The 27,974-nt window shown below is 53.0% G+C and overlaps 10 protein-coding genes across 10 annotated transcripts in view; 5 read left to right on the top strand and 5 right to left on the bottom strand.

Moving 5' to 3' along the window:
* The window catches only part of P152DRAFT_510031 (glycoside hydrolase), a gene marked incomplete at both ends in the record, with an annotated part of 2,511 nt that extends 366 nt beyond the window's left edge, over window positions 1-2,145 (bottom strand). Inside the window, one exon of the mRNA XM_033682633.1 lies at window positions 904-2,145. Coding sequence (XP_033529772.1) covers window positions 904-2,145 — 1,242 coding nt within the window. The remainder of the gene's footprint in view (window positions 1-903) is intronic.
* A 3,302-nt stretch (window positions 2,146-5,447) lies between these two features.
* On the top strand, window positions 5,448-6,474 carry P152DRAFT_469182 (uncharacterized protein; the record flags this gene model as incomplete). Its single annotated transcript, XM_033680877.1, has 4 exons — window positions 5,448-5,685; window positions 5,742-5,819; window positions 5,872-6,083; window positions 6,172-6,474. The coding sequence occupies 4 exons, from the start codon at window positions 5,448-5,450 to the stop codon at window positions 6,472-6,474; spliced, it is 831 nt and encodes a 276-aa protein (XP_033529771.1).
* An 831-nt stretch (window positions 6,475-7,305) lies between these two features.
* On the top strand, window positions 7,306-7,864 carry P152DRAFT_499360 (uncharacterized protein). The gene has a single exon (XM_033682294.1). The coding sequence runs from the start codon at window positions 7,393-7,395 to the stop codon at window positions 7,615-7,617; it is 225 nt and encodes a 74-aa protein (XP_033529770.1). The 5' UTR covers window positions 7,306-7,392; the 3' UTR covers window positions 7,618-7,864.
* Window positions 7,865-8,867: 1,003 nt separating this feature from the next.
* P152DRAFT_425503 (LETM1-domain-containing protein) lies at window positions 8,868-10,765 on the top strand. Its single transcript, XM_033677234.1, has 2 exons — window positions 8,868-9,508; window positions 9,557-10,765. The coding sequence occupies exons 1-2, from the start codon at window positions 8,921-8,923 to the stop codon at window positions 10,586-10,588; spliced, it is 1,620 nt and encodes a 539-aa protein (XP_033529769.1). The 5' UTR covers window positions 8,868-8,920; the 3' UTR covers window positions 10,589-10,765.
* Window positions 10,766-11,877: 1,112 nt separating this feature from the next.
* Window positions 11,878-12,916, top strand: P152DRAFT_256380 (uncharacterized protein). Its single transcript, XM_033674745.1, has 4 exons — window positions 11,878-12,155; window positions 12,231-12,263; window positions 12,390-12,436; window positions 12,492-12,916. The coding sequence occupies exons 1-4, from the start codon at window positions 11,954-11,956 to the stop codon at window positions 12,663-12,665; spliced, it is 456 nt and encodes a 151-aa protein (XP_033529768.1). The 5' UTR covers window positions 11,878-11,953; the 3' UTR covers window positions 12,666-12,916.
* Window positions 12,917-13,033: 117 nt separating this feature from the next.
* P152DRAFT_477606 (uncharacterized protein) lies at window positions 13,034-13,696 on the bottom strand (the record flags this gene model as incomplete). Its single annotated transcript, XM_033681599.1, has 2 exons — window positions 13,034-13,103; window positions 13,167-13,696. 2 exons carry the CDS (start codon window positions 13,694-13,696, stop codon window positions 13,034-13,036), a joined length of 600 nt encoding a protein of 199 aa, XP_033529767.1.
* Window positions 13,697-14,049: 353 nt separating this feature from the next.
* Window positions 14,050-18,029, top strand: P152DRAFT_462869 (ARM repeat-containing protein). Its single transcript, XM_033680432.1, has one exon. The coding sequence runs from the start codon at window positions 14,163-14,165 to the stop codon at window positions 17,835-17,837; it is 3,675 nt and encodes a 1,224-aa protein (XP_033529766.1). The 5' UTR covers window positions 14,050-14,162; the 3' UTR covers window positions 17,838-18,029.
* On the bottom strand, window positions 17,939-22,657 carry P152DRAFT_462868 (uncharacterized protein). Its single transcript, XM_033680431.1, has 3 exons — window positions 21,359-22,657; window positions 20,066-21,310; window positions 17,939-20,016 (listed from the first exon to the last, which is right to left on the bottom strand). Exons 1-3 carry the CDS (start codon window positions 22,415-22,417, stop codon window positions 18,265-18,267), a joined length of 4,056 nt encoding a protein of 1,351 aa, XP_033529765.1. The 5' UTR covers window positions 22,418-22,657; the 3' UTR covers window positions 17,939-18,264.
* Window positions 22,658-22,873: 216 nt separating this feature from the next.
* On the bottom strand, window positions 22,874-25,300 carry P152DRAFT_462867 (uncharacterized protein). Its single transcript, XM_033680430.1, has 2 exons — window positions 24,307-25,300; window positions 22,874-24,229 (listed from the first exon to the last, which is right to left on the bottom strand). Exons 1-2 carry the CDS (start codon window positions 25,082-25,084, stop codon window positions 23,223-23,225), a joined length of 1,785 nt encoding a protein of 594 aa, XP_033529764.1. The 5' UTR covers window positions 25,085-25,300; the 3' UTR covers window positions 22,874-23,222.
* Window positions 25,301-25,765: 465 nt separating this feature from the next.
* Window positions 25,766-26,378, bottom strand: P152DRAFT_374128 (Phox-like protein; the record flags this gene model as incomplete). The annotated part of the gene is made up of 3 exons (XM_033675576.1): window positions 25,766-25,976; window positions 26,041-26,066; window positions 26,145-26,378. Coding segments are annotated over 3 exons (471 nt in total), but the record flags the coding sequence as incomplete, so codon positions are not given.
* Between the last annotated feature and the right edge of the window lie 1,596 nt (window positions 26,379-27,974).

Raw genomic sequence — 27,974 nt, 5'->3', positions numbered from 1 at the left:
GGACGAGTGCTCGTATGAGAAGGGGGCGGGCGGTAAGCAGGTATGGGTATGGCGACTGTACCACGAGGCATATGATCCGCAAATGGTAGAGCCTAAGACCTCTGGCAAGGCCATTTCACAGATGATATGGGGCTCAATCTCGCGTGATGGGAGGTCAGACCTGGTGATCATCGACCGCGACGAAACCTCCGCAAGATAGGGCTATTCCGCGAAATCCTACATCACTACGTTAGAGGAGGGACTTCTCCCTACATACGAACCCGGGGATGTTGTTATCCAGGATAACGCAAGGATCCATACGGCTAAAATCACCCAAGAATGGCTGGAGACGCACGGCATTTGGGTCATCGATTGGCCGGCCAATTCCCCAGACATTAACCCCATCGAGCACATATGGCATCTGTTGAAATCAAATGTCCTAGAGCTGCACCCTGAATTGAAGACGATGGGCGCCTCGGAGGAGGCACGGGAGGCCATGAATGCGGCGTTAAAGGAGGCGTGGTGGGCGATCCCTCAGGAGACGATCCGAGAGCTGATCGACTCAATTCCGCGACGTCTACAGGCGGTAATCAAGGCAAAAGGGTGGCATACGAAATATTAGATATTTCCTAATTAAGAAATCAAAAAAGTAGACTGAATTTGCATTTGTATGTGTTTTGCAGCGTATCTCAAGATACGGTGTATAGCGATTAGATTTGGTGATTTTCGGGGGTGTGTGCAGACATTTGTCTACTTAGTGTAGTAGTGGTTTGATACATTGTTTTCCAAGTCGAAATGGATCATATTAAGGCAGAGAATCAGTCAGAGGCATGAAAGTTGATCCATGAAACGAACTAGGCAAGAAATTCCTCAACATTAATCTCGACACTAGCTATTCCCGGGTATAAAGGAATCCAAATCAACCGCCCAATCCACAGTCCCACCAAAGTTATTCATTTTGTACCGGGCAATGCGATTGTTTTTGTTCGTATCATCCATATAAGAAACCCACTGAGTCGCAAAGATCAAAACATTCGAATCCGACTCAAACCCATCCCATGTCGCGTCCGCATCCGGGTTATTCGCGAGAATCTCCTTGATCTCCGCGTTCGCAAGAATTCCAGGAGTGGTCGTGCAACGGCCAGGGGTCGCACCGGATGCAGGCCCGGTAAATGTGCACATTGGACCCGCGCAGCTTGGTGAAGTCATGCGGAATGAGCGTCCGTAACTGGTGACGCCGACGACGATTTTGTTCGCTTTAACACCAGACTTGGTGATGATAGCCAAGGCAGTGGTGGTTTCGGTCATGTTTACGTGGGAACGGAGACAGTTTCCAGCGGGGCAGCCCGAGGAGGCCCATGGGCTGCCGTAGTCCCACTGTCCGTGAAGATCATACGTCATGTAGACGATGTAATCCACGACGTTGGATATCGAGCGGATAGGGAGGTGTTGAAGGTAGTAGTAAGATGCGGGTACAGCAATGGTGAGGATCTTGTTCGGTAACTTGGCCCTGAGTGCTTTGAGCAACTGAGATAAATTTAGTCCGTCGGCCGCGTTAAAGGAAGGAAGACCCTGAACTTCGAAAAATTCATAATCCAAGTCGAGGCCATCAAGATTGTGCTCGGTGACGAAATTTGCCAGGTTCGTCGCCACCGTCTCTCGATTAGTCGCATCAATAGTGTCGCGGAGAATTCGGGCGCGGGATGGATCTGTAGACGAACTGGCCCCTCCGATTGATAGAATGCGCTTCTTGTCCGTGATCTTGACAAACTTATCGAATTGCTCTTGGATATTCGAAACCGACACCTCGAAGCCGGCGACTATATCTGCAAATGCGAAATGCAAGTGGGTAAACGTATTCGGAACTTGCGTGACATCCATGTGCAAACAAGGTCGTTCCTTGTTGTAAGCTTGGAAATAGCCAACACGAATGAACTCTTTTGGTGGGACCTGGTTATTAGTGATCTGCTGCCCGCAGTTCGATATGCACTTGTTCCTAGCACTGGACGTATCGCAGAAGTCTTCGTTGATGCCGCAGTTCCCATAAATGTTGCAGCATGCCTTTAGTGGGCACGGATTAAGTTCGGCTATATTTATCCCGGGGCCTGGATTCCGTGTTCCAGGTACTTGAGGTCCACAAACCGCGGTCGATATCGGGGGAGGCATCGGTGGAGTTCCGTCGCTTAGGCAAAGAGCTATGCCGGTGAACAGAGGGTTGCAGCCTCGCCAGCCCCATGTGTTGCGATTGAATCGCTCAATGTCATCCACCGTGATGCTGTTGGACGATGCAATCTTCGCGCACGATTCGCCATCCTGTACGATATATGAAGCGCAAGACCCATCAGCATTTGGTTTCGGGCTGAAGTCAGGAAGGGACCCGCTTGAACAGCATACGAGCTGACCAATCTGGAGCGGGTAACAGATGTTCGGCACAGAGTTAAACTGTGTAAAGTCGTTCCAGCTGATGCTACATTGGGTAGCCAAGCGGTTACAGTCATCTCCGGACTTGGCTTCAATGTATCGACATGGGGATTGGCGTGCATGAAGTAGCTCCACAGTCCCAATCTCTGGATCGATGGACTGGACGACTTCTAGAATGAGCAGGGAAGCCCAAAGGCAAATCTCATAACTTCGTGAGAGTCGCATTGCTTAGATTTGTCCGGCTAGAAAATAAGGAACGTATATGTAGGCTCGGAGAATAATGTATAGGAACTGACTTGAGTTATCAAGGAAAGCGCATGTCAAGCAGACTGAGCGACACACCGAATATCCAAGAAACGGGGGGGGGGGGTTAAATACTTAATACTAAAGCGCATCTGTCAATGAATTCACTTCGTTGGGAAGCCGACGATAGCAAAGATTGAATGGAAAACAGGGGGAAATGACTCCAAAAAAGAGGCACAGCACAGCGAGCGAAATTGCCATAACCAGACATCGCGATCACCCGAAGGCAGCAGAATGCGAAGTCATGCATGTCCATGTCGAGAAAATCCGCGGAAAGGAACAATTCATAGCAGTAGGAGCTCTTGGACAAGATGCAGAGATTAAAATCAGCCACCACAGGAGCGGATCTCATTTCGTTTTGAGTGGAAGGAAGACGCGTTGATAATTCACAGAAGACATCCGGAGATATTTATCTCTGTGCATATTTCCTGTTAATAAACCGGTCGGTAGAGCATAGCGGCTGGCCAATTACATGGATCGAATGTCGAGGTAGGATTGAAAACGCCGTGACCGGAAGATAGATTAACCATGAGCAGGCACCTCACCGGAACCAATTCTGGCCAGTTTCATTTGACATTGAGAATTTTAATTTCGCTTTCACCGGAACCTAAGAGAGTAAGTAAAGGGTCTTCTAAATACGATGATGTACTGACCATAGTGCAAGACCGCAAAGGTCAATCAGATAAAAAAGCATCCATGCATTGTCAGGCTACATATTAGCCACAATAGCCATGACAGCAACGAAGACAAGAGAAGAAGCCACCATTGGCACTCCCAACCGGGGCTGGAATGAGGTTGCCGATTTCCTGTTGGCTGGTGAACATGGACCGGTAAGCCCAGTGGGATCAGGCCATCTCCTGCCGGTGCAGGTTGCCGACTGGAGCATTGCTGAAGTCACCGAGCTTGTGATATTTGCGTCGATCCGAAAGGTACAGTTTTCAGGCACCGGGTGCGGATCAGACAGGACTGGACACCGTTGGCCCAAGTCTGATGTCGAATAACCTTCAACGCCAAACGCAGCGAGAGCGTTTGAACAGGGCCCTGTACTTGCGATGTCCACCTCTTTACCATCCTTACTCACGTTAAACCTAACGATCCCGTGGTGGGAAATATTGGATGCTTGTGCCTTCAATCTGGGTGTACTAGAACATTGCTCTCTCACGATAAAGTCATAAGCGAGAGCAAAACGTGATCTGGTACTATTTACGATGCTTTCGGTGCTTTCGATAAACAGCCACTGGTCAGGAGGAACAGCAGATGACGAGTTTTCTGGACGTGTGAACCCGCCATCGGCAAGAATCTCGGACCCAGTCTCGGAATAGCCAAGCAGATTCCAATGAAACTGGAATTGGTAAGGCTAGAGAACAGCAGAGTTTTGGATATTGAAAACGAATGGGAAGGGATAGACTCGAATGTACTCGGTGTTGTTGCGGGGAAATATGAGGTCCAACTGGACTTGATTGACCTTAAGGGATGCGGAGAGACAAACAAGGTCGAGTAAAACAAGTACCAGGCGGATAGTACCTGTAGCCATTATGAATAGGGAAATTGAAAGTGAGGTACTGTAGTTGAGGTATTTGAATAGTCAATGAGGGTACGAACGCTCGGTGAAGAAGAAACAGTTGTGCAAACACATTATATATTTGCTCCAACTGAATAACCAGACATCTCGAAGACCCGCGGTACTGGGGCATATCCTCACTCCTCATACAAGTATTGCTAGTTGATCGAGGGGAAACACGGATAAAGTGCTCCCTTTTGCACAGATTGGGCATTCTATATTAACAGGATGTACGCCCTGCCATCCGCAGGCACGCATAAGTTTAGGCACGGAGGAGTGAGACTGTTAGACGTGAAGAATGAGAAACGTGGAAGAATTGGACTCCTTTACTCCGTAATTAGTGGATGACTCTATGACCGAACATGTCCCGGTTCAATAAAATGAATAGATTAAAGTCGGGCCGGACAAAACGGTAGCTGAATATCGTGTTTATCAGGATGGGATGTTAGATTAATATCCAAACTATCACAATGTGTTGGGTTCCATAGAGTAAATTGATTGATCTCTAAGTCCCAGTGAAAATGATGAACAGGAATTCTGGGAGACGGGTCACGGAAGTCGAGGCCTGAGGGGCGCTGACTAATCATATATCAATTTGCATTTTGCTCCAACCTCCGAGGCCGCCATCAGATCTCTCATGTTTCAACACCATCAGCGTATCGCTCTGTCATGTATGACACAGTTGCTTTGATGTTAGCACAACTATTTGATATGGGACGAGATATGGTATTACTGTAAATTCATCCAATGGCGTTCCAGGTATCTCAGATGAAGACACTGTGGCATGTCTCTCATTCAGCCAGCGAACTGGGTGTTTAGATAGGTACTAGTATTGGCCTGAGACGCTTATTTTGTGCGGAAGCCCTCTCTCTCCGGCACAAAATAAATCTGTAGGGAAACTGTCCTGGAATTTTGCAGGTTATTCTCCCTCAGCTGGCACCGACGTGACTGGGAACCTCTCGTTTGAAGCCTCAAGCTTCAGCTTGAACTGTCATTTCGAGCTCTTACACTTCTCACCTTTCATGAAAGACTCTCTTGCCAATTACAGCTTGAAGCGTGCACCTGCCACCTGCTATCCTCATGCGACGTCTACATCTTAAGCACCCATGTCGTCGTCGTCCCCGAAAACGTCCGTGACGCCCTCCATATCCCCGATCCTCTGAATCCACCGCAAAGTTCTACAATGCCTCTACGCAATCGGTCACTAGGTCGCGACGTCCATATCTATGATGCCGATGACCGTACTATAGTTGTCGGTGGTCTAATCCTTACAAATGGCGTCACGAATGCCAACTTCTACTCGATGGTGGAGATGCTCGTCGTGTTCACAACTGCTTTCGAACTACAAAACGAAGAGGGCATCAAGGTCCAAAAGACTGACGATCCGCTTCGGCCGGGGAATTACTACATTCATGCCTCTGGTAAGTGTCTATAGCCAATCTTATCATACCCAGGCTAATCTTTGCTCCGAATATAGGTTCTTTCTCGGTTAACAAGGAGTCGTGGCTAGTCCGTACGAAATCTATTTCTACTGGAACTGGTACCCAGTGTTTCCGTGATGCTGTCGCTCACGAGACCGTCGGTGCGTTATATCTGGGAGGTGGCAGTCGCGGCGCAATTCGACCGCTGGGACGGCTTTGAGGCCGCACACATATTTCCAGTAGCCTACGAAGATCATTGGAAGGATCATGGCTACGAGCACTGGATTACTATTCAACCAGACAACGGCGGAGCAATCAACTCAGTACAAAACGGGCTATTGCTTGATTCTGCTGTACACCAACTCTTTGACAATTACATCCTTTCTATTAATCCAGACGTATGTATGTTATACTCTTGTTGCTGTATTTTGGCTAACTAACATTATTCCAGGACGATTATAAGATTGTGTTCTTTGATCTTACTAGAAAAGGTCTTGCCGGCGTGCCGGCAAGCATCTCGACCGACAGCTACTTGATGATCCTCAACGGCCTATTGATCAACTGCTGCGATGGCATTTCAGGCAGGCTGTTCTAGCAAATATGAGAGGCGCTGGTGAGCCTTACTTTGAGCATGATTTCCCTCCTGGCTCCGACATAGTTGGCGATATACTAAGTGGCTCGAAGCCTGCTGAAAGGATGGGGTTTGAGTTATTCAATCGCCTGGCAGCTCAAGTTGCAGTACATGGCCTATCTCAAAGTCGACAGAAGGCAGGGCGAAACTCCAGGTGAGAGCTTGGCGGCGCTAAACCCGAAAGGAGGGGGGCTAAACCGGAGGTGGGAAGTTACCAGCTCCTCGATCTCCAAATTATATTCTTTTTGTTTCCAGTTTCAGTGGTTTCACTCCCCTCCTCGAGTCGATTTGGAAATTCTAACTTTATATCTGGGCTGCTATTGGCTGTAATGCCGTGATTTCTATGGTACTGGAGTGCATCAGTCCTGTTGCCTGCAAAAGAGCATGAGTCGGAGCACAAGGGATCCTGTTCCACCAGGATTTTAAGAGGCGCATTTCGCAACTGTGTCTAGAAACATAAACGGACCCTTTGTACAATGTGCATATGTGACATATTCTACGCGCTATGGACCCCCTTTCAGAGCTCGAGCTTTTGGCTGCGGGCCTGCGGCCACCGGCGAATTCTCCGCTGACCAGGATATCAGTATCGAAGAGCAGCAACGATGGGTACGGCTCTTTGGACTCACACAGGGTGAATATCTGGAGCGCATCAAAGATCACAGGGATAGTCCGGATTGTCTCAGGATCCCGAAAGGGCATTGGGAAATTATTTGCAGCATGCACCCAGGGCACAATAAGGAGAGCTACGAGTACTCCCTGCAGGTTGCTGCTCCACTACAGTCGCCCCAAGCCCTGAAGGAGATCGTTGGCACTGAAGTGCATGCCAGAAACGGCACAAATGAGAGCGAAGAAGACGGTGCGCCTGCGTGCTTCGCCATGGTCGATGGCGCTGCGAAATCCCGGATCTTGAGCTTCTTCGCGACATCCTCATTTAGGGCCACCATTGTCTCGATCTCGATCGCGAAAATTTCTGCGCGCACTCGATTCACCCAACTCTGGGGTTGAAGATCACACTGCCCCAGGACCGGCTGACCGACTGCAAGAATGCACCGCGTCCTACGCAAAAGGAGTTTCCTATGTACTTCTTCTTCTACGGCTCACTGACCGAGCCCGATCGGCTTGCCCGTCTCTTGCAGCTGAAGTCGAAGCCAGCCATGAGCCATCTTCGGTCACAGGTAGTTCCATCTGAATCTAGGCGGAGAAATACCATGCCCTCGTGGACGCGACGTCAGCTCCACCGTGCATGGCCATGCATATTTGGTGGAATCTTCAGGGCAGGAGCAGGAACTCCGGGTCTATGAGACCGGAAATTATGAAGTGGTTCGCTATGTGATTCGGATTGTGAACGCGGACCAGACCATTGCTGGGCTCACGTTCCGATTTATAGATCAAGGTAGCAAGTTCCTTGCTGATGTCACCGGGTGAGGGTCAACCGATACCCGAGACATCTTTGACCTTGAGGACTTGTTACCCCTACTGAATCTCCACCCGATCCTTCCTCTTATCCTCGCCAATTTAGATGGACAATTCTTTTGTATAACTATTGTAAGTTAGCCGATTCTTCGTGAGGTGATTTGTTCGTTTGCCAAACAAAGCAGCATTTGGCGACCGTGATGATACCCCAACAGTATGCATGTCAACTGGTTGGATTTGACACCACCATTTCCTTTATTCAAGCTGGGCTCGTCTCTGAGATGGGGAGCATTAAGAATCGTACAGTATGCTGGCCGTACTTCGGAGTACAAAGTGCCCTTACGTTACGCCTTATGGCGGTTTAACATATATAGCTGTATATTTTTGAAATGAGATTACCTCTCCCTGTGACGGTTTCTGGACTTGACGCGGTAAAAGGCAAGCCACTCGTCTGACCTCTGTTACATAAATTTCTCTTTCGTAGAGCAAGAAGAACAGAGACCTTCTCCAGAGAAGGGAATCTGTATAGTTTCGCCGACAGAATTCAATACAGTCTGTGTCACCTTGTGTCTCGACTTGTACGAGAACTGCCGATGGTCCAAACAATAGGTATAGCCGCATACTAGGCCACATTATAACATTTCCGTATACCATGCCTGCTAGAGGTTGATGTCAAAGGTGAAGCGTCATCGACTTCCTCCACACCAGATGGCGCATGATGTCTCGCTTGTTTCGTTGGGTCTAATATGTTGTGACGAGCAGTTGGAATAATTCGACCCATTACTGACCCTTCGGAAGAATAATATAAATCTCTTGCGTTTGGACCAACATACCCAGCAACCTGAGGACTGTCATTGAACTGTTGAATAGGAATTTGGAGCGGACCCGGAGGTTCGAGACGGTAATAATCGGCGATCAGACGCGAATGGATCGATGCGTCGAACGGAACGGGCAGTCAGGATTCTGGATTCTGGAACCTTGTGCTGCGCGCTAGATATTAACGCTAACCTGTTTCGGGATGTAAAATACTCCGACGTAATCTTCACATCCTCCAACAATGACCTGTCCGAAGCCGCGATACATGTGTAGTTTCCAACTCCATTTCATCAATCTCCCATCTCCCCATCTAACTGTCAAGAGTATCTGCGCTGTCAAAACAATTACAGTAGCCGGCGCAACAGCTGGCTCGCGATGTATACGAATCGCGCAACATCCCGCATCGCTCCCCTGCTCGTGAGAGGCAGCAGAATATCAAGATCGCGTCGTGCGCTCCCTGGCGCTGTTCCTGCGATCGCAATCCTACTGCCGTATCGCGCCAACTCTACCGATACTCATTCCTCGACGAAGCCCCAGGGCAACTTTCCTCCGCCTGGCTTTAACTCCGATCAAGCGAAGAAGCCGTTGTCAAAGGACGATCAGAGTAGCGAGAAAGGGGCACAGAATGGCGTGTCATCATTAAGCGAGCCCGGCTCTATTACCAAGAAGGTAATGGAGAAGGGCAATGTCGCTTCGACAGGATCGACCGCTACACAGAAAGAAAAATCCGGTGAGCTTCAGTCTATGCCTGAACTTGCTGCAGAAGGCGAGAAGAGCGGAGCGAAGGCCGTGGCTGAGAAGAAGAAGGACGAAAAGAAGATAACCATATGGCAAAAGGTTAAGAAAGAGGCGGCACATTATTGGGATGGAACAAAACTCCTTGGATTCGAGGTCAGGATTAGCTCAAAGCTTGCGCTTAAAATGGCAGCAGGCTATGAGCTAACTCGGAGAGAAAGCCGACAGGTAAATAAGCAATGTCTTTATGATGCGGCTGATACTAACATTTCATAGCTCCAAAGAACTGTCCAAGATCTTGGTCGTTTGGTTCCTTTCTCTGTATTCCTCATTGTTCCATTCGCCGAGCTACTTCTCCCCGTGGCCCTGAAGCTCTTCCCCAACCTTCTTCCTAGCACCTACGAGGGACAAAAAGCAAAGGATGCTAAAGCCACCCGTCTCCGAGCGACGCGCAAGGAAGTCTCAAGTTTCTTGCGGGACACCTTGAAAGAGAGCGGCCTCCCCGTGACACCTGCCAATGCGCAGAAGGAGGAGTTCACGGAGTTCTTCCGCAAAGTGCGCACTACCGGCGTGGCGCCGACGCCGTCGGACGTCATTAAAGTGTGCAAGGTCTTCAAGGACGATCTCACTCTTGACAACCTGTCACGACCACAACTGGTAGCTATCTGCCGCTATATGAACCTGAATCCCATCGGACCCGACACGTTCCTTCGTTATCAGGTCCGACACCACATGCGACAAATCAAGCGCGACGACAAAGCCATTGCCTACGAAGGCGTCGACACTCTCTCCGTCACCGAACTGCAGCTCGCCTGCGGCAGCCGCGGCCTCCGCACCATGGGCGTGTCCCCCGCCCGCCTCCGCGAAGACCTGCAGATGTGGCTCGACCTGCGCCTGAAATACGGCGTCCCCTCGACGCTCCTTGTCCTCGCGAATGCGTTCGTCTACGCCACCGGCAAGGAGTCCGAGATCACCAACCAGATCGATGCCCTGCAAGCGGTGCTCAGCTCCATCCCCGAGGAGCTGTTCCATGAGATCGAGCTGGAGGTGCATACCGCCGAGGGCGCCGCGACGAATAGGCAGAGGCTCGAGGTGCTGAAGGAGCAGCAGGAGTTGATTGAGGAGGAGAATGAGCAGCGCGAGGCGGATGAGGGGCTGAGTGCGAAAGCTAGCGTGCGCGACGTGGATAACATCGATGAGAAGGATGACAGGGAGGCGGCGGTTGAGCAAGCGGAGGTGCAGCAGAAGGAAAATGGGACGCTGTTAGATGACAAGGCTGGTGAATCAAAGGAGAAGGATTCCAAGTAGGGTTGTCGGTGGACGATCCTATCGTGGCCTTTTAATCATATATCTGAATAGATTTGGAACGGGAGGCTGCCTGGGGTTGGATCAATGTAACACAACCAAGCATACACTTTTCCTTGATGTTTATGGGCGGTTATTATTCTTAGTCTTAGAGCCAAAATGGAATATAGTCACTCCTTGTCTCAGGTACATAACTGATTCTTGCTGTTGCAGAAATGAGCTTAAAAGTCTACCAAATCGGCTAACTAGTCTTAAACGCGTCAGATCATATTGAAATTGTAGAAGCCCATCGCTCTCAAGTCATTGCTTTCCATGCTTTTCGTTCAGTCGCCCCGCCCGTAATATTGAGGCACCAGGCCCATAGAACAAATTGCCGATAATACATGTGAAGAGTGGAAGACTGGAACAGCTCGGAACTCATACAGGTCAACCAGGGCGCCGGACTGGCTTCAAGGACAGCCGTCGAAGCCCTTTGACTCGGGGGGAATTAGAAATATCTCAGGTGGACGGTGATAATTTGGACGTTTATATTTCATTTGATTAACTGTCGAAGGTACGTTGTTTATTACTAAAGAGAAACACGCAAGAATTGGACAGCAGAAATTGTAGGTGGCTCATTGTTGGGTGAATTTGGCAGGAAATGCTATTCCGTTCGTCTTGCTGCCAACAGATGATGAAATTGCAAACTTGTCGGACCAGCCAATTTGTAGACTCGGGTATTAAAGGAACACCTAGGTCATGATCTGTCGCCGCCTACCGTGTATGACACATGGAACAAGTCTAATACTCGATACGATGTCATGTCTCGGGTTGTTCTAAGTGATCTGTGATATGTCCGTTAGTCATTGCCCAAGAACTCCATGTCGAGTAGGAACGAGAGTGAAAACGGTAGATCAGAAGTCCTTTTAGATCATCGTGGACTGTAAAGTCCGCTAGCATAAGAGGTACCAGAAAAAAGTAATGAAGGTCTCATCATAGAACGCGTTGAAAAGGAACATGTGCTGGAAGAAGCTTACCTTATAATTTGTGAGTTCGGAGGCGAATATCTACACCACCTTGAAAAATTGTGGAGGTCATTGATGTGTCGAGTCATCAGAATTGACCCAAATACGTGATATCTGACTTGACGACATTGTTTTGAGTTTGAAATCCATTTGTAAGTCAGTGAGTGACGGAGGAAGTTGTTGTTGACGGCAGAAACTTTTCTTAAACGTCGTGGAAGTTGGCGCACGGACCACGTGATTGCCAAGCCCCACCCACAATCCCAAGCGAAATTTCCTCTCACCAACTTCGAACTTCATCCTCCGACTCCATCCACCTTCGACATCCAAGAACTCGTCTCCCGGTTCTCATTTTCATACCGCCAACATGGGTCGTCTTCACAGCAATGGCAAGGGCATATCGTCCTCCACCATCCCCTACTCCCGCACCGCCCCGGCGTGGTTGAAGGCCACCCCCGACCAGGTCGAGGAGCAGATCTGCAAGCTGGCCAAGAAGGGCGCCACGCCGTCGCAGATTGGTGTTGTCCTGAGGGATTCGCATGGAATTGCGCAGGTGAAGATCGTTACTGGTATGTGACGGAGAGCCTCCATGGAGGAAATCTTGGTGAAACGGACGCGGGAACGGATGGCTAACAGTTGAATAGGTAACAAGATTCTGAGGATCTTGAAGTCCAATGGTATGAGACAACAACAAGTGACATGAGAGCGATTGATGTGACGAGAAAAACTCCCTCACTTATCATGACCTCGATTGTCCTTATGAGCCTTCGTTTGGTCAACTATGACTGACGTTGTGACAACAGGCCTTGCGCCAGAGATCCCCGAGGATCTGTACATGTTGATCCGAAAGGTAACCACATACTCCCGCCTTTCCGCCCGTGAACCTTCTGACTCGCTTCCTCCAGGCCGTCGCCGTCCGCAAGCATCTCGAGCGCAACCGCAAGGACCGTGACTCCAAGTTCCGCATGATTCTCATCGAGTCCCGTATCCACCGTCTCTCCCGTTACTACAAGTCTGTTGGCGTCGTCGCCCCGACCTGGAAGTACGAGAGCGCCACTGCCAGCACCCTCGTCTCATAAACGTCGATGGCGGTAGAGGTCGCAAGGGGCCAAGGCCCGGAGCGCTGGACAGGCACACTTCATGGCCAATATGCATCATCTGAATGGCGTCAAGGTCGATTACTTTGATGCGTACAGCCGGGAAATGTAGAAGTGTACCAGGAGGGGAGGAAAAATATAGCATTCTTGCTATTGCTGTAGCGGACCGGACCACTTGTCGTGGGTCGTAGATGTCCAATGCAAATATATCAAACTCAAAATCATCCGTACTCCTCGCTATGCTTTTGAATTGATATGACCGTGCAATGTGACTGCGTCCCGAATCCATCATGCCTGTCAAACGAACCTTGCCAACATCTGTCGAACAGTTCGTCATAGTCGCCAAGCCCTCATGCCCCTTCGATCTCAACGCTCTTCTGCGCGAGGAACTCCGACAACCACTTCAGCGGCTTCTCTGGCCTACTCAACCATTAGCATCAACCTCACCCACTCTAAACCCGAACCGTCCACCAATCCACTCACTCATTGACCGCCAAGTATTTCATCCCCTCCAACAAATGAGGCGTGACATTCGTATTCAAATATATCCTCGTCGGCGACCCATGAATCGCCGGCTGTGTAGGCAGCGCCGCCGCTTGTGCCTGTTGACCCAGATGCGGTGATCCTCTCGCGGCAGCAGGGGCCGGCGACGAGGCGGTCGAGTGGCCGGGGCCGGGGCCGGAGCCAGCCATTGCCTGATTCGCGTTTGCAGGAGCAGCGGAGGCGGAGGCGGTCGGTTGCTGTTGTTGCTGTGGTGGATGTGGTTGGGGGACGGTGGAGGGGTCCTGGGAAAAGGATTGGGTTAGTGGGGAGAGGATGGCAGGGTGGTATTGCTGGATGTGAGGGGGCACGGGGAGGGGCTCGACGTATAGGCGACTGGTGAATGGGGTGAGGGAGATGGGAGGAATAGGACATACGGCGCCGGGCTGGGAGAGTGGTTCGGGGATTGCTGGGGAGTTTGTGGTGCCGTTCGTGGGGGCCGTGGATGCGCCTTCGTCGGTGGCCTCTTGCATGGTGAATGGAAGCGATGGGGTGATTGCTATGATCTGGCAAATGGCTCTGGATTCTTAGACGAGAATAAGTGTCGAACTTGGGTAGTTGTTCGGGTATTATGGTTATATAGATCATCACTCGCCAACTCTTCACAATGCCAACATGTCGGGAGTCGCGACTGGATTTCGTATCGCGCCAGGGAGGTTGCAAATGCTAGACCGCATATGGCCTAGTTATACTGACTAAATTTTAGTTTGAAATAAATAAGCTATTATTGGCCAGTAAATTACGGCCCTTCAAGTAACGTGACCAGTATCATTCCACCAAATTTCCATACGGAACGCCTGGAGGCTCAACCTCATCAGATTGTTGGATTGAAGGGAAACATACACCCCGACCTTCATTGACCCAAACCTCCAACCTCAAACTGGCACATCTCCTGTCTCACTGCCCATCGAGTCGAAAAGCTCTGCAGTAAATGTCAACATGTCCGACGCCGATTTCGAGGCCGTCAAGCGCCTCCAGCAGGAGCGCAATGCTGCCGCAGCCACGAAGTCGAAGGGCAAGGCTTTCGATTCGTCCGACCAACGAGCCGATACCAAAGCCTCTCTCACTGATGCCATGGACACCGAACTGTACAGTCGAAACGGCCTCGATAAGTTTGCTGGTTACGACACGTCCATCGCCGTCGGCGGTGATGACGAGGAAATGGACGGCATGAACGGCGACGATAGCAGCCGGCGGCTCGTGGGACAATATACAGCCACACGCGCGCAGATGGACGAGTTTGCGCATGGAGAAACGGAGGAAGAAGACATCTTGATGAGCCGGGAGAAACAAGCGCAGATCGCGTCGCGCGAGACGGACTATCAGAAACGGAGGCATGATCGCGGCCCACTCACACCGACGAGGGCAGATGCATTTGCGGCGAATTCTCAAGCGGGCATCCCGGAAGGCGAAGGTCAGAGCTATCGCGAAATCATGGTGCAAAGGGATATCGAGAGAGAGGAGGAACGGGTCAAGCGGATCCTCGAAGATCGAGAGAAGAAGGGAGAGCCCATGCAGATCGAGCATGAACCGACTTTGAAGAAGGATACCATAAGCGACAAGGAGAATCGCGAGGCCGGCGCAGCCGTCGCGGTCGCCGCGGGGAGGAAGAGGAAGCAGAGGTGGGATGTTGGGACGGAGACTCCAGCAGCGGCTGCGGACGAAGACACCGCGAAGCAGCAGGCTGCCAAGAAAAAGTCCCGCTGGGACGAGACGCCCGCTGCCCCTGGAACCGAAGCTGCGGAGGCACCGAAGAGACGATCACGATGGGACCAAGCTCCAGCATTAGGCGGCGCGACGCCTGCCGCTGGCGCGGGGATGGTAACGCCAGCGCATCCTTCCAGTGGCTTCGGAACCGATATTTCGGGTCGGGCAGCAGCTTTTTCGGACGAAGAGTTGGACATGCTGCTTCCGTCTGAAGGATACAAGATCCTCGAGCCGCCGCCAGGGTATCAGTATACCCAGGCTGGGGTACGTCGCGCGGTTCCGATACAGCAAACGCCCACGAGCGGATACGGAGGGTTCATGATGCAGGAGCCGGCGAATGAGAGGATGCTGGGCAAACAGCTACCAACGGAAATTCCTGGCGTGGGGGACTTGCAATTCTTTAAGACTGAAGATATGGCGTACTTCGGGAAGCTAGTCGACGGAGCGGACGAGAACGAGATGTCTGTTGAAGAGTTGAAAGAGCGCAAGATCATGCGACTACTACTCAAAGTCAAGAACGGCACACCGCCAATGCGAAAGACTGCCTTACGACAGCTGACCGACAACGCCAGGCAGTTCGGTGCCGGCCCCCTGTTCAACCAAATATTACCACTGTTGATGGAGAAGACATTGGAGGATCAAGAACGACATTTGCTAGTCAAGGTTATTGATCGCATCCTCTACAAGCTAGACGATCTAGTCCGACCATACGTGCACAAGATATTGGTCGTCATCGAGCCACTGTTGATCGACCAGGACTACTATGCGCGAGTGGAAGGCCGAGAAATCATCTCGAATCTTAGCAAGGCTGCTGGTTTAGCACACATGATCAGCACGATGCGCCCGGATATCGATCACGTTGACGAGTATGTCCGAAACACTACAGCGCGCGCCTTTGCGGTCGTCGCGTCTGCCCTCGGTATTCCCGCACTTCTACCCTTCCTGCGAGCGGTTTGTCGAAGCAAGAAATCATGGCAGGCCCGACACACCGGTGTCAAGATTGTGCAGCAGATTCCGATCCTCATGGGCTGCGCCATCCTTCCCCACCTCAAGGGACTGGTTGACTGCATCGGCGACAATCTCAACGACGAGCAAGCGAAGGTTCGGACCGTCACGTCGCTGGCCATCGCTGCGCTGGCGGAAGCGGCGAATCCGTATGGTATTGAGAGCTTTGACGAGATCCTGAATCCGCTTTGGACAGGCGCCAGGAAGCAACGCGGCAAGGGATTGGCGGGCTTCTTGAAGGCCGTGGGATATATCATTCCGCTGATGGACGAAGAATATGCCAACTACTACACCAGCCAGATCATGGAAATCCTTCTGCGAGAGTTCTCTTCACCCGACGAGGAGATGAAGAAGGTCGTGTTGAAGGTCGTCTCGCAGTGCGCGAACACTGAGGGTGTGACTGCTGGCTATCTCAAGGAGACCGTTCTCCCCGATTTCTTCAAGAGCTTCTGGGTCCGGCGCATGGCGTTGGACAAGCGGAATTATCGTCAAGTGGTCGAGACGACGGTGGACCTTGGCCAGAAGGTTGGTGTTGGGGAGATCTTGGAACGAGTCGTGAACAACCTCAAGGACGAGAGTGAGCCGTACCGGAAGATGACCGTCGAGACGATCGAGAAATTGGTGGCCAGTCTCGGTGCCGCTGATATTGGTGAGAAGCTGGAGGAGAGACTGGTCGACGGTATTCTTCACGCGTTCCAGGAGCAAAGTATCGAAGACATCATCCTCCTCAATGGCTTCGGAACCGTCGTCAACGCACTTGGCACTCGATGCAAGCCATACCTGGCTCAAATCGTCAGCACTATTCTCTGGCGCCTCAACAACAAGGCTCCTACCGTCCGACAGCAGGCTGCCGATCTCGTATCACGCATCGCTATGATCATGAAGCAATGCGGCGAGGATCACCTCATGGGAAAACTCGGCACGGTCCTGTACGAGTACCTAGGAGAAGAATACCCCGAAGTTCTCGGCTCCATCCTCGGTGCCCTACGCTCCATTGTCACCGTCGTCGGCATCAACCAAATGCAGCCTCCCATCAAAGACCTCCTTCCCCGCCTCACCCCCATCCTCCGCAACCGGCACGAAAAAGTGCAAGAAAACACCATCGACCTCGTCGGCCGCATCGCTGACCGCGGCCCCGAATCCGTCAACGCGCGCGAATGGATGCGCATCTGCTTCGAGCTCCTCGACATGCTCAAGGCCCACAAAAAGGGCATCCGCCGCGCCGCCAACAACACCTTCGGTTTCATCGCCAAGGCCATCGGCCCGCAGGACGTCCTCGCCACCCTCCTCAACAACCTCCGCGTCCAGGAACGCCAGTCCCGCGTCTGCACCGCTGTCGCCATCGGCATCGTCGCCGAGACCTGCGCCCCCTTCACCGTGCTCCCCGCCCTCATGAACGAATACCGCGTTCCCGAACTCAACGTCCAAAACGGTGTCCTCAAATCCCTCTCCTTCCTCTTCGAGTACATCGGCGAGATGGCGAAGGACTACGTCTACGCTGTTACCCCGCTGCTGGAGGACGCGCTGATCGACCGCGATCAGGTGCATCGGCAGACCGCCGCGTCGGTCGTCAAGCATGTGGCGTTGGGCGTCGTGGGCCTCGGATGTGAGGACGCCATGCTGCATCTTCTGAATCTGCTCTTCCCGAATATCTTCGAGACGAGCCCGCACGTCATCGATCGGATCATCGAGGCGATCGACGCGGTGCGGATGACGGTGGGGAGCGGCATGGTGATGAACTATGTGTGGGCGGGCTTGTTCCATCCGGCGAGGAAAGTGCGGCAGCCGTATTGGCGGCTGTACAATGATGCGTACGTGCAAAATTCCGATGGGATGGTGCCGTACTATCCGAACATGGAGGATGAGAAGTTGGCGAGGCATGAGCTTCTCATCGTGCTATGAACGTGGTCCAAGGACCGGGGGAATGGTTTAATGGCGTTATTCGTGCTTGGGGAGAAAGGAATTGCGTAATTGTTTAAATAGGCGAGCGTCGCATATCACCAGCGATCATGGTTTGCAACTTACATATTGCTGTTCCTTTTAGTGTCCGGATAATGTACAGAAAGCCCTTTTCCTGTACCGAAGTACCTGTGCCCTGTGGTATCCCGCCTGACGCCATTCGCGCGCCCGCGTCCGTTATAAATGCCCATTCCCATACCATATGCTGAAACCCGTCGAGCCGAAAATAAAGGAACTCCATCACGCTATGCATAATACGAACGCTTTTAGCTGAAAAACACAAAAACGCAAATGTGGCCCGTTTCTCCAATGGACCCAGACTCGTGTTGATATAGTCCCCCCTGAGTCAGTCGGTCAACCGTATCTGAAATCACGGCTTCCCCGAAAACTTCGTCTTGAAAGAAATCACCCGCTTCAACGGCCCCCCCATCGGCGTCTGCGGCGACTTCTTCCCATTCACCGACTCCTGCTCCGCCGCCGGCGCCCCCACTGCCGGACTCGCCGACTTCACCGTCGACGGCGTCGCCTCAAGCCTGTCGCTCGCCGGCTGCTGTGGCACCTGCAACGACTCCTGAAACCGCCGCAACCCGCCGCTCGGCAGCTTCAGCTTCAAGATCTTCCGCGGTGGGGTCGCGGGCTCCGGCAGCTTCGTCTTCAGCTTGAGGAGCGGGGTGCGTTTCTGGACGGGGGTCTCGCGGGCGGCTTTGGTGCTCATGAGGGGGGCATCGTCTTCGGCGGTGCTGCTGCGGCGACGTTTTCGAGAGTCGGTGGGGGACGGGGCGGGGCGGGAGGCGGGTACGGGTGCCGGTGCGGGTGCCGGTGCGGGCGCGGGCGCGGGCGCGGGTGCGGGTGCGGGTTTCGAGATGGAGGTTTTGATGGAGAGGCGTGGGATGGCGGGAGCGATGGGTTTCCATTTGGGGGTTTTGGTGGTGCGGATTCGGGAGGTGTTGTAGAAACGCAGCTTGCCATCGCCGAGGTTTTCACAACGCCAGAAGCGGGGGTAGCGGAGCTTGACGATAAGGCCGCCTTTAACGGGCTCGTAGAGGAGGTTACAGATGTCAAGGACCGCGGAGTATTCTTGGAGGGTGAGGCTGTTTGAGCGCAGGATGCCGGTGAGTGCCGTTCGTAGTGACTCGTTGTTGCTAAGCTCCTTTCTAAGCGCGTCCAACGCTCCCCCAACTTCGGTGGTGCGCTGCTTCTGGACCTGTCGCTGGGTCTGCGCACTGCTATCTCCCTCGACAATGAGACCGTTTGTTGCCGGCTTTTCGGGTTCCTTGCGGAACTCGCCCAGCGCAACCTTTGAGATGCCTCGTTCGAAAATACTCCAGAGTCGTCGTCTCATGTATGGAGATTTCTCGGATTCGAATGAGTAGAGTAGGAAAGAGAGAACGCCTGGCGCTTGCAGAAGGCCCACGTCAATCAGTGCCTCGAATGCTTTGAGGCGCACCTCGCCCCAGTTGCTCGGCCGGGTGTACTGAAAGAATTCGGCGCCTTTTAGGTTGACGACCTTGTGTTGGACGAGTTTCGCCAGGCACTCCAAGGTGGTAGTGGAGTAGATGTTGTGGAACGACGGCACCCACTCGTCAATCCGTCGATATCTTTCGAGCTCACCAAGAACGAATTTAACAAATGCCATCTCATTATCCTCGTCCTCGTCTTCGAAGGTGAATGAGGATTGCCCACGCTCCTGTTTGACCAGAAGAGTTTCGGTCAAGGCGCTTAACAGCATGGAAACATAGAAGACATCGGAGTACGGGTTCTCTGAGTTCTCATTGAACTTCAATTTATCCAGTAGGAACTGCTTGACTCGCGGCGTGGACTTGCCCGAGCTGTCTTTGACGGTCGAGACGGCCTTGTTGATCTCGCACTGAATCGCGTAGTTTTCACGCTGAGAGAAGTCATTCGGTCGAGGTAATCCAGAGCCGGGGATGCAGAAGAGCTCTTGATATGCTTTCTCGAGATGTTCTAAGCCGACCCAGTTTATGGTGTCGGTGGCGCACTTGACAAGGGACCTGGCGGCATGCAGGCGAATCCGGTAGTAGTATCGCGTGTCCATGAGGGTGCGGACGAGAATGGTAGAGATGATAGGGAAGGGCTGTTGTTTGTCCAGGTATTTCAATGCCTAATCGTTTGTCAGTGACTATTCTCGTGGGGAGGAAAGATGATCTTACCTCGACCTGTGCCACAACGTCATGGTCTTGCTGTAGCTGGGAAACAAACATGTAATGCGGCTGATTGAATTGGATCTCGCCGATCCACTCGAAATCTTTGTCCACACGAACCCATTCGTACGACTCCTCGCCCATCTTGATCTCGTCTTCTCGGGACCAATCAACGAGACTCCAATCCTGAACTTCGTCCTCGGTCTGCAGCACGTCACCAAGGCAGTACACGAGAACGTCATCTTGCGCATCAGCAACGTCCACACCGGAATTGATCGCGGCGCGCTCTTTCTGTCGCTTACTCCGCTTCAGTCGTTTGTACTTGGTGTTGTAGGGGATATCGATTCTCGTAACCATCTCCTTGATTTCCACGATATGCTCGTAGGGCGTCCCATCCGCTTCGTGGATTCTCACCGTCATCGGTCCTGTAAAGAGTGATGGTGTCTGGGTACTCGGGACGCCCGTCGCCGCTTCTTTAAACTTGCGCGTCAACGAATCGGCCGTAAATGATTGATCCACGCTGGCTAATCCGTTGTTCTGTCGGAACGTCAACTCGACCACCAGCTTCTTCTTGTTGAACTTCTGCCCGACGTAGAATTTGGGACACCCCGACGATTGGACCCACTGACCGAAGAAGACCTCGAAGTTCATGTGTCCGACTCGCTCGCAGATCTTCCGGAACGCCTCGGTGGTGATGGAGGCTTCGGGTCCCGTGCCTGACAATGCCTGAGTGAACGTCTTCCAGAGGATACGGTCGACGCCATTGCGGCCCATGGCTTTGATGATACGATTATTCAAGATGTAAAGAACCAATGGAGCCTTCATATTCATGAACTCCGCTTCGGAGGGATCGAGTGAGAGAAGGGGGCCAAGATTTTCGAGGGACTGTCGATTCACGTCCATTTCAAAGACCTTGTCGATCATGTCTTTGTGACGGAATCGGTATTCGTTCCTCCCCCACAGCTCGCGCATGAAGAGCAATGCCATGTACATCGAAGCGCCAGCGGTAACCCATGCGTCTAGTGGGGTTTTCGGAACGACCATGATTCCCGCCCATTGACAGGCAACCCCATGCACGAGGGCGAGAGTCACGTCGTCCATAGTGTCAATGATCTTCTCAGGAAATAGCAGTCTCGAACTACAAATCGAGAGGCTTGCTGTATGTGCCACGTTTACGTCGAGGTCGTCGATAAAGCACATCTTGTAGGTCTTGAATGGGAAGGTGCTGTATTTCTGTGTGAAGTGGTCGATGCTCTAAAATGTGTTAGATGGCGCAAATTCAGGACACTGGTGCAATCTCACCATTGCGATAGGCAGGCAAGTATTCCGCAAGTCCTTGCTCCGATTGGGAAGACAGAAACCATGCACATGAACAGCACTGTCACCCAGACGCTCATCCTGTTCGCTCTCCCGGTACTCCGCAAGATCCACATGTTCGAACGGACCAACTGCAATTCCGAAATGCCGGGCGGTGATTGGCATATCACACTTGAACGAGAACGTCTTATGCGATTTATCTTCCGCATCGACAATCTCGTCTGTCAAGTCCCCGGAACCCAGCACCGCCATCTCCATACCCTTCTCTTCCTCAGTCAAATTGGCCGCCAGCTCGTCTCCGATCTTCCCCGCGCCGGAGAACAGATCCCCAACGGTTCGAGGAACGCGGACGGAAACATTGTAGAGGGATCGCGAGTCGAACCCGTCAATGCAGGGAAAGAGGGTCGACGCCGACCCGGGATAAGGCGAATTGAGCGTGTACGCATGCGGGAACCGACTGTCGTTCTCGTCCACCCCCACGAAATGCATGCACTCCCTGCAATCCGTAATCTCATACTGCACCACCACCTTCACCGGCTCATACGTCGTGGTCGCATCTTTGCCCATCGGCAATTCATGCCCGAGAAATGCATCCGCCACGCTCAGCAGCTTCAGCTTCCCCCTCTCCCCCGGCGTCCCGAACCGCGTCTTCTCGAACCGCACCCCCTTCGGGATCTTGATCTGCACCTGCGGCTCAAGCGGCTCGTCCAGCGCGACCCCCAGGTCGTCGCGGATGCGGTCGTGGTGCGAGACGTTGCGGCGGCGGACGCGGAGGTTTGCGAACGGGTCGGCGTGCGTGTAGGTGGCGCGCACGCCGTTAACGGTGATGGCTTTGATGGTGCCGCTGCGGAAGTTGAGGGGGATGGGACCTGGATGGTCTTTCTGGGGTTGAACGGCGAGTTCGGCGCGGCCTTGGATGCGTTGGCGGAGGAGGTCGATGTCGAGGTCGATGGTTTGGGATTGGACGAGGTATTCGGGAGGAGGGAGGGGAGGGCGAGAGGTTTCGCCGGATGAGGATTTGCGTTCGTCGGTGGCCGAAGCCATCATTGCAGTGGAGGATTAGTCTTGGTAAGTGTGAGGTCTGTTGGTTCTCATCGTTCTCGACGGTTGGTGAGGCAGGAGTGTGATGCGGATTGGATTGCGGAGGTGCTGATTGAGGCAGTCAGGAACGTTGGTGAGGGTGAGCACAACGAGGATATAGTAGGTGAAATGGCTTGAAAAGGGACAACTGCTGGTGAGCAGACGAGTTCGTCTGAACCTGGTGGGAACTCAGATATCTCGCATTCACTTCGTCAAACGCGAGGCTGTAGAGTGAGGGTTCAAGTTGAGCTGGACGCGGAGGATGTTATTTGCCTGAGGCAATTAGGCATAAATTCCGTTCGCTCACTCGCCATTTCACATGAACATAGTCAAGGAGTACTCAAGTTGACAGGCTATTATTATATCCCTTAGATTATATCGTCTTATCGGACTATATAGGGGGGTCATATCGTAAACTCATAGGCCATATTCCAATGCTGTTGTACTACCTACTCCATCTCTCGATTCTTTTTCTTACTGCTCACGCTGTCTATTCGCCATTCTCTTCATGGGATGATCAACCTCCTGACTCTCCTCACTCTTTCATGGCTCCCGCGTGCACAGCAAAGAGGGCACAAATTTGGAGATGAATGACTGCTAAATAGAGATTTCTCGCGTGTATTTGGGTCTATTCTTTTCCCATGAATCATTTTTACAGATAGACGAATGAAGAACCGCTACCCCCTGGCTCCCTACTCCTCCCCTCTCGCCGTCGCGAACATGTCGCCGTGCTGACTCCGCAGTGTAGGGGTTCCAGACACCAGAACCCTTACCCCTCCTCCTCCTCCTCCTCCCCTCCCGTCCTCCTCCTCACCCTCCTTCTCCTCCTCGCGTTCCTCCTCACCGCCTCCTCCGTCCTCAACTCCTCCGGCAACTCAAACTCCCGCTCTCCGCCCTCCGCTACCTCCCGCCCAAACGCGTACGCCTTCCGCCCATGCCGCTGCTGCCCCATCGCCTGCGCGCGGAGGTGCGGTTTGGCGAAGAAGCTGGTGAAGGGTTTGGGGGGGGAGGGTGGGGTTGGAAGGGTGGTGGGAGGTGAGGGGCGGGATGCGGAGGCTTCGGCGAGGAGTTGTTGGGTGGCGTGGGCGCCAATGTCGGTGGTGCTGGTGGAGTCGGAGTCGTGGGGAAGGGGTTTGTGGCGCGGGGGGTCCAGGGAGAGTTCTTGCTCCTCTTCCTCTACATCCTCGCCGTCTTCGCTTTCGTCCCCGCCCTGCTGTTCCTCCTCCGTAGCCGCCGCCTCCCTCGCCAACACCGCCTGCTCCCTCTCCATCTTCAACCTTCTTTCCTCCTCTTTCCACACCCGAAATTTCTCCACCAGCGCCCTCACCTCACGTACGAAATACGCCCTCCGCTCCTCATACTCCTTCTTTTCGCTCTCCGTCACCCCGGAGATTCCCATCACCTTCAACCAATCGGGGCTCAGCAGCCCATCGAGCAGCCGCTCCAACTGCACCTTCTCGTGCTGCGCGCGCTCCTTCTCGATGTTGCGGAGTTGCTTCTCTTTGCGCTCGGCGCGCCGGTGGGGTTTGAAGTAGTGGGTGTCCGGGAGGGGGTCGGTTGGGGTGGTGAGGGAGGGGGAGATGCTGGGGAAGTGGACGGGGTGGATGCCGTTGGAGGTGGAGGATTCGGGTTTGGAGGAAACGGCGGAACGGCGGTGGGATTTTGCGTATGGGGAGGTCGATTGGGTTTTCGAGGCGGCTGGCGAGGTGCTGGGACGTGTCGCGTCGGGAACCGGTTCGTCCATGATGAAGATCTTGCTGTCGATTTCTATCACGTCTACGCATATCCAACGTTAGTCACTCATGTTCGCACCACCAGTCATGTGGTCGGTCGGATTCTCAGTTCTCACTCACCCCGTGCCTTCGGCGCCCCCGTGATGATGTCGTCGTAGTTCGAGAAGTAAATCGCCAGATCGCTCTTCATCCGCGTGCCCCCGTCCTGCGACCGCAACGTCCGCTTGTCCGCCGTCTGCACCGCGTCCACTGCCGCTGGCTTCGGCGGCACCAACATCCGCTCCAGCGCGCTTTTCCGGCCCGTCACCTCGGTCGCAGCCGTCGCCTGCCCACTACGCGTCCGCACGCGTTTCTTACCCTCCTTCCCATCCTGCCGTGTCTCCTGCTGGAGCTCATGTCCAGAAAAACCCCCAGCACCATCTCGCCCATCCCGCGCGCCAATCGGCGGCAGCGGCGCGAATTTCAGTTTCGTCTGGGTTTTCTTGGGGTATTTCACCGCCTTCGCGTCAGTCGCGTCGTCGTGCGGTCGCTTGACGCCTTTCGGCGGCGAGGGGTGCGTGCCGGTGGCGTGCAACACGCGCGTGCCGTTGCGCAGGACAGTGACAGAGTTTTTGGCGCCGGAGGCAGCGCCGTTGCCGTTCGCGGGGGATGCGGCGTCGTCGTTGGAATTGAAGCCATTGCTCCCGATGCGAGGTTGGGTGCCGACACGCGCGGGATTTGGGGGGCGGTTCGTCGCGGTGGGAGGGAGAGGCGGATGGGAGTCGGCCACCTTTGCCGATCGGGTTTTTGGTTTGGTGATGGGGTGGAGGATGGGGTCGGATTGCATGTGCGGCGGAGGAGGAGAAGGGAGGACTCTACCCTGAGAGCGACGGAGCGGCATGAGTGGCATGAACTTCATCGGTACAACGCGAGGAGGGCATATTGGTAGGACGATCGGGTGGATAGGGCGGTGACAAGGGATTTGGCAGGCATCAATCAATAGCAGTGGACTAGAGAATTGTGGTGATCGTCGGTGATTAGGGGTTTCTTGGGTTTCTTGGGGATTGTTGCCTTTCAGGGTTTATTATGTTGGGGACTTTGGAGACTTGGGCATAACTGGGAACTGGGAACATGGGGAAGAGAGAGCTAGGACCCCTCGGGGTGGAGTATCGGATGGAATATTGGATAGAATCGAGATTGGTCTTGCACAATGTTGGGACAACGAATTGGGTCTCGGATATATTGTTTGTATCTATACAATATGAATGCTCTTGCTTCCTCCAATTCAACATCATGACAACCCAAAATGAAGCTGCCCTGAGAACAGCTCAACATGGTACAGCGATCCAAGGTTCTGGCCATACTGGAACACCATGCTTCGGTTTTATATTCCCGTATTGCACTCCTGTATTGACCCTCCAGGCAAATTCATCGCCTAGTTAATATATTGAAAAGCGGCTTGAAAGGCGCCGCATCCGTACTATGTGTATAAACGGCCGTATGCATAGAAAGAGATATATACCATCCCCTCTCCCATCGTTCGGCCGTTGAAACCCCATGCCCAGCTCCAACGCCCCTCAAAAACGACCGGTCATCGCTCAAACATAAACTCCTTCAGCACCGGCGCTGACGAAAACTCCGGGTTGAGTAGGACGCAGGTCAGGAAGTACTGCAATCCCACGCGTCTCTTCTCCAGGAACGGCGGTTTGAATCTCGAGAGGATGGATTTGGGGGGGAGCGGAGGCAGCGCGGCGCTGGAGTGGGGGAACGTGCGCACTAATGCCTTTCGAAGTTGTTCGAATTCGGAGTATCTGGTCTATGTTAGATAGATGTTCTAGGTTGCCTCCGTTCTGGAGCAAAAATCCATAGACATACCTCTTGCGGATCTTGATTATCCCGCCCTGAGCGCCGTTAGTCCATGACTCCCTCTCCATATCCAACATCCATCCGTCCCCTCGGAGCGAAATCATGTAACATACCCTCTGCGTCTGCACATTACAAACCCAAACCACATATGCCCCCAAACTCGCCGGCTTGCTCCCCTGCACCAGCGTCCACTCCTCAATCGTCGCTCCCCGCGCCCACAGCGCCTTCGACTGCTCCGAGTCCTCCTCCGTATGGTCCTCGAGGGTGATCGTGAAGCGCTGTCGGTCGGTCGGGGCGTTGCTGCGGATGGAGTCACCGCGGTCGCGGCGTTGCCAGTAGGGAGGGCTGTCGGTGTGGGAAGGGGGGGTGGGTTTGCCGTTGGTAGGAGGGGAGGGGAGGGGATCAGGAGAGGAGGGACGGGGATCAAGGGGGAGGGGAGGAGGGGAAGGAGGGGTAAGAGGGGAGGAGGAGTGGGTGGATGGATCCATCCATAGAGTCGGTTGGTGGATTGAATGGGGGGTTTGAGGCAGTCGGAAGTGCTACTGGATGATGGTTGTACGTCTCGAGCTTAGGCGGGATCAATTGTTTGGCTAGAGCTGAGTAGTTGAGAATTGAGATACATTGAGTGGGGATTAAGGTGAATTGTGTAATTGGGTTTTGTTACAGCATGGTGGATGAAAGGACAATGGTCATTGTGTCCAGGACGATAAAACCCAAGAAATCTCACGATGTTCTGACCATCTCCACCAAAAGCCCAACACTTGGCGCGTGTGATATCCATTGGCTATGGAGTACAAGAAATATGAAACGTTGAATAATGATACCGGCAATCAGAATGTCGTTACATCTTGACATCATATTCAGGGGCTACGTAAATACTTATATCTATAGTTACGAAATATATGTTCTCATATCATAGAACTCTACAATATACGCGTCTCAATATATATCCAGTCCTTGTCCATGGATCGTCATATCCCCCCACAATATACTCCCACCAAACGCCGCGCCATCATCGCACAGCTCACCACTTCACAAGGACTCCGTGATCAACGATTGCTCTGCACGATCCCACAAAGACCTTATCAGCCCGAGTAGCACCATGTTGCACCAACCCCACCGCCCGATCCGCTGCCACCTACGATCGAGACAATACCCTCCGATGCGATGCATTCGGCTCCGCACATGCAGGTATCACAAGCAATGACCAGGACGGAAACAAATCCGTTATTGGGTGGCGACTGGACATGGATGCTGGGATATTTATGTACTCGGTTCGCCTCTCGTTAAGACTCTAGTTAACTTATGACTTACGAGTTACGGCATGGAGCTCTTGATAGTGGTTGAGAAGAGACCGGGACACTCGCTAGGCCAGTCTGGATCTCTCGCTATCCCTCTCCAACCCTGTTGTCGACATCAACTTGAACAGTCAGGCGGCATCATGGTCCACAGAGGGCAAGAGGCATCATAAAATAACTCATGGTGTCATAACTCTGCATGGGAATACTTATTCGTACAGATACTGCAGATAAATCAATAGCTCAAACGTCCGAGGCCCTACTTGACCCTCCACATTTAGCAACAAACGGCCACTACCGAGGACGATTAGGCGGGCCATCCACCATTCAGCTCCCGCGCTACTGGCCCTTATCCCGTTCGCTTGGAACTGAATGGCGGACTTCTAGTCCGGGTCTTTTCTCCTCGCGATAGACGATTCTCGCTCGGAGTGGGGTCGTCGCTCTCGAGGCGGAGGGTAGCACAACCCTCCCACCTGCTTTTGCTTCCGATTGTAGAGCTGCAAAATGGAGGGTCCGGCAAACGAGATTCCAAGTCCCAAGGATGGAGATATTATATGTCTTCGAGAATCCAAAACAGCGCGGTCGCCAGCCGATCTTCACCACCCAATCCAAGCTGATTCCGGGGTGCTTCAGTTGAGTGTGGCT

Source organism: Eremomyces bilateralis (genome assembly GCF_010015585.1).
Source record: "Eremomyces bilateralis CBS 781.70 unplaced genomic scaffold P152scaffold_42, whole genome shotgun sequence".
In the NCBI taxonomy this organism is placed as follows: Eukaryota; Fungi; Ascomycota; class Dothideomycetes; order Eremomycetales; family Eremomycetaceae; genus Eremomyces; species Eremomyces bilateralis.
Note: the sequence above shows the minus strand (reverse complement) of the source record. Positions and strands in the feature narration are given on the sequence as shown.

Coding starts and splice junctions, on each gene's coding strand:
- P152DRAFT_499360 (XM_033682294.1), top strand. CDS start 7,393: ATGTACTTCTTCTTCTACGGCTCACTGACCGAGCCCGATCGGCTTGCC.
- P152DRAFT_462869 (XM_033680432.1), top strand. CDS start 14,163: ATGTCCGACGCCGATTTCGAGGCCGTCAAGCGCCTCCAGCAGGAGCGC.
- P152DRAFT_425503 (XM_033677234.1), top strand. CDS start 8,921: ATGTATACGAATCGCGCAACATCCCGCATCGCTCCCCTGCTCGTGAGA. Junction 9,509..9,556: donor CTCGGAGAGAAAGCCGACAG/GTAAATAAGCAA, acceptor AACATTTCATAG/CTCCAAAGAACTGTCCAAGA.
- P152DRAFT_256380 (XM_033674745.1), top strand. CDS start 11,954: ATGGGTCGTCTTCACAGCAATGGCAAGGGCATATCGTCCTCCACCATC. Junction 12,156..12,230: donor GCAGGTGAAGATCGTTACTG/GTATGTGACGGA, acceptor ACAGTTGAATAG/GTAACAAGATTCTGAGGATC. Junction 12,437..12,491: donor TGTACATGTTGATCCGAAAG/GTAACCACATAC, acceptor CGCTTCCTCCAG/GCCGTCGCCGTCCGCAAGCA.
- P152DRAFT_462867 (XM_033680430.1), bottom strand. CDS start 25,084: ATGAAGTTCATGCCACTCATGCCGCTCCGTCGCTCTCAGGGTAGAGTC. Junction 24,230..24,306: donor GGGGGCGCCGAAGGCACGGG/GTGAGTGAGAAC, acceptor GGATATGCGTAG/ACGTGATAGAAATCGACAGC.
- P152DRAFT_462868 (XM_033680431.1), bottom strand. CDS start 22,417: ATGGCTTCGGCCACCGACGAACGCAAATCCTCATCCGGCGAAACCTCT. Junction 21,311..21,358: donor CTTGCCTGCCTATCGCAATG/GTGAGATTGCAC, acceptor AACACATTTTAG/AGCATCGACCACTTCACACA. Junction 20,017..20,065: donor ACGTTGTGGCACAGGTCGAG/GTAAGATCATCT, acceptor ACAAACGATTAG/GCATTGAAATACCTGGACAA.